The sequence below is a fragment of the Egretta garzetta genome, unplaced genomic scaffold (assembly GCF_000687185.1).
Source record: "Egretta garzetta isolate BGI_Z169 unplaced genomic scaffold, ASM68718v1 scaffold417, whole genome shotgun sequence".
Taxonomy (NCBI): domain Eukaryota; kingdom Metazoa; phylum Chordata; class Aves; order Pelecaniformes; family Ardeidae; genus Egretta; species Egretta garzetta.
Genome location: NW_009260227.1, coordinates 190,346 through 199,883, shown reverse-complemented (window position 1 = coordinate 199,883; position 9,538 = coordinate 190,346). Strand labels below are relative to the sequence as shown.

At 45.8% G+C, this 9,538-nt stretch overlaps 1 protein-coding gene across 1 annotated transcript in view; it reads right to left on the bottom strand.

The window, feature by feature from the left end:
• Positions 1–1,396: 1,396 nt before the first annotated feature.
• ADAMTS13 (ADAM metallopeptidase with thrombospondin type 1 motif 13) overlaps positions 1,397–9,538 on the bottom strand; it is a 21,117-nt gene continuing 12,975 nt past the window's right edge. The window contains 10 exon segments of the mRNA XM_035897662.1: positions 1,397–2,225; positions 2,520–2,704; positions 3,043–3,219; positions 3,692–3,838; positions 4,173–4,482; positions 4,977–5,181; positions 6,550–6,679; positions 7,032–7,149; positions 7,862–8,051; positions 8,717–8,846. Coding sequence (XP_035753555.1) covers positions 2,067–2,225; positions 2,520–2,704; positions 3,043–3,219; positions 3,692–3,838; positions 4,173–4,482; positions 4,977–5,181; positions 6,550–6,679; positions 7,032–7,149; positions 7,862–8,051; positions 8,717–8,846 — 1,751 coding nt within the window. The 3' untranslated portion in view covers positions 1,397–2,066.

Below are 9,538 nucleotides of genomic sequence, written 5' to 3'. Positions count from 1 at the left end.
TGTGTCCCCTCCTCCAGCAGGCAGGGCTTTGATGTCACTCTCATTAAAAAGGCTGGTGGGCAGAGCCCGTCGTGTACATATTCATAAGCAGGCGCGCAGGCATGCACCCCACGCCAGGGTCCGGGGTGCACAGGAGCTCCGGGTGCCACTTCCCCTGGCTAACAACCAGGTGCTGTTATCCAGGCAGCCTGCGTGTGCTCAGAAGAAATGGAAACATGAATTTTTGCACTAACGTGAATTTAACAGCGTTACAACATTCTGCTCTTGAGGTAAGAGGGAAAGTCTCCCCTCAATCTGAATGCAAATAGGTTTTCTCCCTAGAAAATGGGAGAAGTACGATTTTGCAAGTCAGAGATGTCCCGGTTGGCAACCTGTTGGTATCCAAAGGGTACAGGAAAACAGCCTTAATTCTCTTAAATTACAAAGACGACAGCTGCGGTTTTTTGCAAATGAACATGGAGCACAGGCAGTAACCAGAGCCCATCTCTGCAGAGCGGGGACTCTGCATAGTTGATCTGGAACAATAAATAGCAGTGAGACTTGGGATCCAGAGCAGAGTGGGAAGACAGATCCCATCTGCTAAAAGGTTACAAAAAAGGATTAAGAAAAGGATGTCTTTTCATTAACATCTCCTGTTAGACAGGAAATGAAGGCCCAGTGCCTGCATCACCCACGCACTGCAGTGGGATAGCTGATACATCCAGCTCCTTAAGGATCTCACTTCAAGAATCTACTTTCTAGCTCTTCCAGGAACGAAACGTAAATTTGGAGGCTGGCAAGCAAAAAACTCCAGGCTTAACCAGCAAAAAAACCAACTATTAAGAAGACAGAAGAAAATAAGATTTTGTGGTTGTAAAAAGATGTCAGAGAATTCAACTGAAAGAAAGCAGAAGCAGGGTTAAAACTGCCCAGGCAGAACCATTTACTGCATCCAGCGTGAAGAGCAAGGGCAGATGTGTCCAGCCAGGCTCCAGGTGCAGAAAAGACCCCTTAAGCAGTGCATTGCGATTTTGAGAAGGATGACAGATTTGGACCAAAGCATGGCCCAATGTTCAAGACATTAAATAAAAACAACCTAAAAAAACCATATTTAAATCAAACTTGAGTGAATTTTTGTCCCTGCTCTAAAATACCTCTTCCTGCTACAACTTGTATCATGCAGCCTCAACAATCTCCCATTGCACAGTTCCTGTGAGATGAAGATACAAGCAGATTAATAGCACAGCTACTGTCCTTATCTGAGTAAACAAGTCTTGGCAACACACCCATCAATAAGAGACAGAATTCTTTTATTTTCCCATAGAAAAGAAGTACTGTCATATATATAATAGTAGAACCACAGAAGGGTTGGCTGGGGAGGGACCTCTGGACCTCATTTAGTCCTCCCATAGAAAGCCAACTGTCACCGGGGCTTGACCAGGTCAGCAGTGGCTTATCCAACTCTGAAACATTCAAGCTTTCCGAGTGACCTGTCCCAGTGTTGCACTACCCTCCTGGGCAAAGAAACTGTCCTGCCCTCACACACATCTCTAATCTTCTTGTGCTAGCAGTTTGTCCTCATACACATCTTTACCTTCTTTATAATGTCCCAGAATTTCAATGGGCCTCAGTTTTAAGGGGCATTTACACTGCAGGAGGGTGAACTTAATGGCTAAACCATAATCGTAGCTACTTGTGGTATACAGAGGGTTGTAATGGGACACTGAGCCACTGAGAAAATAAATGACTGTCCTAAAAGTCACAGCGTATTACAAAAGCATGACCCTGAGACTTCAGTGTCCAAGTCACTAGCTGCGGACACGTAAACTGCATTAACACCAATCGGCACGGACAGAAAATCCATATGAGGACTATTTGCTAAATATTTGGTAGTGACACGTCTTTTGCATAACCTTTATAAATATTAACTGAGGCCCCAAAGGAGTCAGTAGATATTATTGTTCTTACTCAATAGATGGGGAAGCAGTTGCAAAAAGATTAAATGACTCATGTAACCTCGAGCAGTGAACAGGCAGCAGTGACTAACTGGACCACGGCCTTTCTCAGTGCAGTGGCCCTGGCCCCTTTTATTTGGGCTCAATAGCATGATATTCAGCCCAGAAACTGGTTCGGTGACCTTTAACATTTTCATGAAATTCAATTTCAGCTTGGCTTCCTGTTGATTGCCAGAAGAATTGTTGTTTTCCATGGAACACCATCGTCTTCATGGTGCTTACATCACGGACCTGCGTAAAGAAAGATCAAACCATTATATCATAGCAGCCTAGAAGTGAAGCACCCACAAAATACTGGGGACTTGCAAACTGGTCACTCTGGGGGGAAAAGCTGCCCTATACAAAGGTCAGAAGAAATACAGCAGACATCACTAGTGCTCATTCACATCTACGTTTACGTAACAGAGATCAGAGTCTGAACCTCTCTCTAGGATCTGTGATTGAACTCTGCATCCGGATGGCAATCTCTAACGAGGAGATGGGTCCGTTCCCATCCAAATCATCCCCTTTAGGTTTTTGACTCACCAAGACGTAATTAAAATGTGTTTGGTTGCTCTCATTGCCCTGGTCAACATATAGGGCGCGGATAGCTATGCGATGCCGAGGAGCCACGTTGATGAAGGTCCGACATACTACTTCTTGCCTTTGGTCAGGCAATTGCACAGGATTCACTATTTCACCTCGGGGACCAAACAGCTGCTTGTCACAGTCTGCGAGGGGAAAAGGGAGAAGAAAAGAAAATGATTTAGAGAAGTGTCCAGCATCTCCAAGAAAGAAATCATTTAAATTAAGTACAGGCAGAAAAGTTTCTCTAAGGATTCTCATCTGGGAATGTCCAAGCACCAGCAAACACCTGCAGGGGCTTGCCTTTAGAACAGAGGGGTAGTCCACAAGTAACAGTAATTCCAGCGCTCCTCAAGAAGGGGCTTATTAGCTGGTAAAGCAAGGTTTCCACAGATTTCCATAGGCAACCATGATCTGTGGAACTCTGTGGGCCTTGTCACGGGTGTCTTAATCTAAAGCAATAGCAAAGCTTTCAGTAAGGTACCTTGGTAATATTTTTTAGTTGCAGTTCTGCTGTTGTACTGAAGAATGACCCCATTTCCTGGCAGCAAAACGCGTTGTTTCACAATCAGTGTATTCGTTCTGGAATTTATCAGTGACAAAGGGAGCTTCCTGCAGCCTGTCTGCCACATCATTCGCCCAGAAAACAGCACTGCCTCACCTGGAATGGATGAGCACAGGGACATTTTTACTTTAAGTAAAAGGCTGCAACCTATCTTATATAGGCCTGGAATCAAGTAATTTCTGCATCTTGTCCCTATCTTATCAAAATCTGTCATGAAAACAGTCCAGTTAACTAATCTAACTGTGCTGATTCCAGCAAGAGGGTATATTACAGAGAGAGTTTATAACAGACCAAAACAAGAAGCTTCTTTAACCCCATAAACTCCTTTAATCTCATACCTATCAACAAAACAGGTAAGAAACCATTACATAGAGGGACAAAAGGCATCATCTTCATTTAGTCCCATCTGGCAATGACTTGATGGGACAGAAAAACTTGTAAAATGGGTTCAGAGATTACGCAGGCTCCACGGCAGGAAGAATCCTTCAGGGCACCAAAAGAACACGGGCAAAAGAGGTGCAGATTTCCCAAAGGGCCAGGCTAGCCCCCAGCACGCCCTGGGCAGTACCTGCACTGCAGTTGAGGGAGCTCTCCAGGATGCTGATTGTTATCTCCTCCCTGAGAGGGCGTCCGATGGCCACAGTACAGTCGCTGCTTTCTACACCCGTCATGTTGATGACGCCAGTAGCATTAAGAAAGAGCTTTCCACAGACACCTGTACAGCAGAGACAGATGAGAAACACATCCAGAAGGAGCTACAGCTGCTGAAGAACAGCCCCCATTCCCTTCGTGGCACAGTGAACAGACAAGTGCACACCTTCTGGGTAAAGCACAGAAGAGTCAGCCGCTGCCCCTAGGAGTCCTAAGTCAGAAGAGCTTTGGGAAGCCCAGAGAAGCCATCATTCCTAGCTCAGCTAACACAGAAGGACAGCATGTTGTCCCTTCTAACTTCCCTCCCATGCTCCTGTCCCTGTATGGCAGTAGGGTCACCACAGCCCAGCTGCAGGCAGTAAGCACCTATCTCTACCTTTTGGTAGTGTCCTCCTCACCTCCACTGGTCTTTGTCTGTTCCTGAGGCACAGCTGGCACAGCAGATGGGGGAAGATCCAGGTCCTTGTATCTCACCCCTTTAGCAGCTGCAGCTGTCGTCAGATGTGTGGCTGGTGTCACCGTCTGCAGTTCTGCTCCATGGGACCCGGTCCCCACTGCCTGCTCAGGACAGGGCCCCAAGAAGCAACCACGTACCACAATGGCCTTGGGGAAGTGCCTGCAGAAGATGGGGTTCACGTGCTTACGGGTTAGCGGGTTGAGGCAGAAATCCTGCCGTGTCTGAATGCCATTCCCACATGAAGTTGAACACTGCAGAGGAAGAAACCCACAGGCCTTTATACGTGTGTTTCAATTGGTATTTAGAAATAAATACATTTATTGGCTCGGGCATGATCTGGGGGGGCTGATCTTTTGTTCACTGATTCTGTTCTATCACTTGCCCTTTCTTTGCTCTAGTTTCATCAGCTATAAGATGGCCTACCTCCCAGAGGATCTTCCAAACTATATCTTTGAATTGCAGAACCACTGCCTAAAAAATCTGGAAAGATCTGCACTCCAAAAGAAAACACGCCAAGGACCATTTTTAAACTGCAGCCAAAACTTTAGCCGAGAAAAGTGGGAAACAGACCTATGGCTGCTAAACACACAGCAGTGGAAGGGATGGAAAACATCCCTAGAAACAGTTTAGCATTTCTGCAGGAAGTAAATATACAAGGATGAAGTGGTATTTGCCCCCTGTATGCTTTAGGGAGGTAAAACTGCTGCACTAAACACCCAGTGCTGCATCTGAACAGGACAAATACCTCTGTCCACTCGCTGAAGCTCCATTCGTAAGAGCACATTCGGATGACACAGGGGATGCTGGTAAGGGGCTTCTCTGCCACAGGACACAAACGGTCCTCCAGCAAAATTTCCTTGCCTTGGCGAATCTGCACACAGGTGACCAGCTGAACAGCTAAGCCAAGTCCACAGCTGGAGGAACAGGGGCCAGCCGGGATTACCTTCCATCTGGCAGAGGACATGGAGGAGAAAAATTAAGTTAGTGATGAATCCTCACCCTCTACCATCCCTCACTGTATAAAATGCTCTGCAACTCCCTCATCCTTCCCCCTTCTGCTTCTCAGCAGCTTTCTTCACCCCTCCGTCTCACATGCTTTGCTGCCTATGGTACTTAGAAGGCAGCCTTTGAAACAAGGCTGGGCAGCCTGGAGCAGGTTTGGAGTTGGATCCAAACAGAGGGCATTCCCATTTTGCAAGAAGCCCACGGACTCAAAATATACATTGAGTCTTACTCTGTGTCCATTACAGTCATCTGCAGGGTGACATACAGAGGCTTAACTGCAAAACCAATCTTATCTCCCTCCAAAACGCACACCACTCTGAACAGTCAGATCAGAAACCAACCAGTATTTCATCATGGGAGCAGCATCCTGAGGCATATAAAAAAAGTTCAGATGCCAGTAGCTTTCCAGTCCCAGAGCAAATAGGGCAGGGCAAGCTCTGCCCCATTTATCAACCCTGAGCCGTACCCTAGATCACACCACACACATTCACGGACAACTGCTCTTCCCCAGTGCATGCTCTTGTGGTCCATGTGGCCATTTTGACCTCAGAGGGCACAGCTCCAAATTACATGGCTCCTGCTCCTCTGGGCAAGGCAAACCATCACACTGGGTGTCTGCCACAATCTCTCCTGCCTTCTCCCAGGTCTCCCTCGCACAGTAGAGGACCTTGTGCATCACATCTCTCTCCTCCACAGCTTACACTGTATGAGCCCATTTTGTAATGACACCTGGGAATAATGCAGCCGTCTTCACTGGATTTTAAATCCAACCAGTCTATGGAAGTCCAACTGGAATTCTGTTAATGCACACATACACACTGGCTCATATTTGAGAGATCAGCTGTCACCCTACTGAGTGCAGCCTGCAGTACCATAAATCCTAAGGAAAGGACAATCAATTTCCTTCAGTTCTCAGAGCAGCTATTCCAGATTCTCAGAGCATTTAATTCTAGCTACTTTCCTTGATGTGGAAACTATGGTCGGCAAACACGTCACCACCTTTTGCAGTTATGGATTTGTTCCTACTTCTCCAGGGCAATGAGGGATCAAGAGGTTTTCAGTTTTTCCCTGGACTCAAACTCCAAAGACTTCACTTAGTTCTGCTTGAGAGTATAGCAGCCTAGGAAAGACTCTCAGTCAGTTTGCTCGGTATGGATCAGTGCTACTGTTTTTGCAGCTGGCTGTGCTTTCAAACCAGGGGAGAGGAAGATCACATCCTCAGAGTAGCCTGACCCTTACTTTACCATGTCCCTGGAGACAGAGAGGAGGGAAAGACCTCTCACTGGCTCATTGTCTCCTGGTAACTGCTTTACCTTGGTGGGCAGGGACTGAGATCACAGACTTCCATCCTGCTCTCTGGCTTTGGAACTGGATGACAGTTTTCTTCTTGGGTTTCTTCTTTGGTGTCAAAAGCCACACATACGTACTGTAGCTGAGTCTTACCTAGAAAGGGAAGCAATCTTACTGCATGGCACCCGTGCACAGGTTGAAAATAAGGCAAGCAGTGTCACTTGCATCTATGTGCACAAAACAAGCAAACGCTGCCCAAGCCCCAGGCTCGCTTATTGCACTCATCTCCCCAACTATGAAACATAGCAGCAGCCAGACAACCCTCTAAACTATTCCCTGTCCAAGCCAGGCCCCCTTGCCTCTTCCAGACTCAAAAAAATTGTGACCACAGCTACACATGCACTTAGAACTATGGAAGGAAAAATACCAGGTCCCTGAGGTTCCTAGGCACTGAGCTCGCACCTACAGCCAAGTAACATTTCCCTGCAGCACCAAAAGATCTCACCTCTACCACAGGAGACAGAACACTCTCCAGCTAGAGGGCTCCAGACATACACGGTCCGATTTTCCAGTTGGATATGCCCAAAAGACTCCGAAATCTGACGTAAGTGTGCATCTTCCTCCTCAGAACAGAGCAAAAAGACCCAGACTGACATTGGTACCTGCTTTCCACACTGGTCCCAAGCTAATGAAGCTGGGGATACCTCCAAATCAAGCCTACAACATATTTGCTGTCACTGAAGAAAGAGGCATATTTAAGCACTTTCTCCATTTTTGGAGAATATGTAAACATCAAGAACAGCTAAGGACATCCAACAGCCAAGATCCTGCCTAATTCACACTACCTGAAGAGGTAACTGAGAATGGAGATGCCTAAAGCAGTATCTTCCCCATCTGTAAATGTAAACCTGGCAGTGGCTCCCCAGTACAGATTTGGATCGGTGACCCTGTGCTGAGAAGCCCTCTTCCCTGCTAGCGATCCTCCCTACCATGTGAGAACCTCTCTGTTTGCCAGTGAGGTATTTCCTCATGAACCAGGGGTTATTTGTGTTTCTGGTTTTGTTGGACTCTGAGAGGAGAAATGAAGAAGGAACATAGTCAACAGCAGCCCTAAACAAACCACCACTATGAATTGATGAATCCAGCATGATAAATTAAGAGGGACAGATCTGTCTAAAGTGACAGGATGAACTTTAACTGGGCAGACATCCTTGATGTAAACTACCCTCCCAGTCTCCAGTAACTGCTGGTGGTTTTTAACTGGTAGACTCCTGTGGATCACAAGTGCAAAGCTCCCAGTGGGACTCCTGAAATAACCAAAGCCAGTAAACTCACTTTGTCCCAGCCTAAAGGGCAGACATTAACCACACACGGCACAACAGAGAGGGGTTTTTCTTCTGCTAGGCACAAGCTGTCGTCCACAACAGTCTCCAATCCATCACGAAACTGAATACAGGTCAGATTCTGCTGGGCAACTCCAGTTCCACAGACAGCAGAGCATTGATCTATCTGAGATATCTTCCACCTAAACAGGAAGTAATTATATCACCCTATTTCACATCTGGATCATGGAAGTTTATTACTCATGACACTGATTGCAGAAATGGGTCATACAGAGTAGTCAGCTTCTCTATTTCGAAAGTCTTGTCTGAATGTGATTAAGAGGACAACTGCTGGAAATTTAAGTCCTTGCACTGACAACTCTCTAGGCCTAAAAGCACCTAAGCTTAACAGCTATAGTTCACAGCATAATCACTTTTTATTAAACACTAAAATGTCTATGAGATCAATGTCTGGGCAGGCTTGGCTCTTGGTCCTCTTTCCAGTCTAATTAACAGAAGGGTCTCCTCCAGAGTAAGGTCAAATCTTTGTTGGCACAATCTTGGAAAGGATGTAAGCAGACATCTTTTCTGGCCAAGCCCTCCAAGTATTTTCATTTAGCAGGCTACTGTAAAATATTGGAAGGACTATCTCCCATTCATTCAGCTGACATCTCAATTACCTCATGGGACCAGGAAAGACAGAACATGGTTTGGGATCCACTACACCATTATAACTAGGAAGAAACTACTTCATATCTCTCCTTTTGTTTCACCTTGCACAATGCAAATGAGACTGCAGAGACTGGGTTAGCTGGCAGAGAAAGGACAAGCGAAGCAAGAATTCAGCTGAGCTTCCAGGAACACCAACCTGTACAGGCATGGCTCCAGGGCACAGGGCTTGTGCTCTGAAAGGGGCCGTGGGAGCTCCAGACACCACTGATCCTCTATTATCTCATTCTTTGTCTGGTCAAAGCACACATGATCCACTGGTTGCATCCCTGGGATATAAAAGGAAAAGGAAAGGAAGTTACAAACAAAGTGAACAGCTCACCTCTATTTTGCTAGGAAGATGCAGTAATTCTGCTTTACTCAAATCACCTGTATAGGAAAATGGTGCATTTGGGAATACAGACTTCTAATAAACACACAAACCCCTTCTTTCTGATATAACTTTTCCTCAAGAGTTTTAAAGTGACTTTCCAAGATGAACACCCTAGAAGAGGAGAAGTTTGATGGATAATCCACTGCCAAAATGGAAAGATTGCTCTAAACTGGCCGCTTGCAAGAACAAGGATATCAATCACAATTTGGTTCAAATTACTTCCAATGATCTTGATGTCTGACTGATGAGGGACAGGCTGCTGAAAATAAGCTCTAGCAGTCAGGCATTTTTAAATGACATTCTGTAGAACTAATCATGTAATACCATCACACAGCCTTGGTACCCAGATAGCATCATGCCAACATCCTCAAAGCGATCATCAATATCCAAAACTAGACTAGAGATACTGGGAGACAAACTGCAGACTTGCAGTGCCTGTGGCATGCAAGAAATGAAATATTCATAAACTACAGCTATAAACAAGATTTTTAACAATACTGAACCTAACAGGTAAAGTGGGTGAAAATCCAAACTCAAAAAGCTGTAGTCTCCTTTGCGGTGAATGAGCTACCCACAGAGACAGGCATT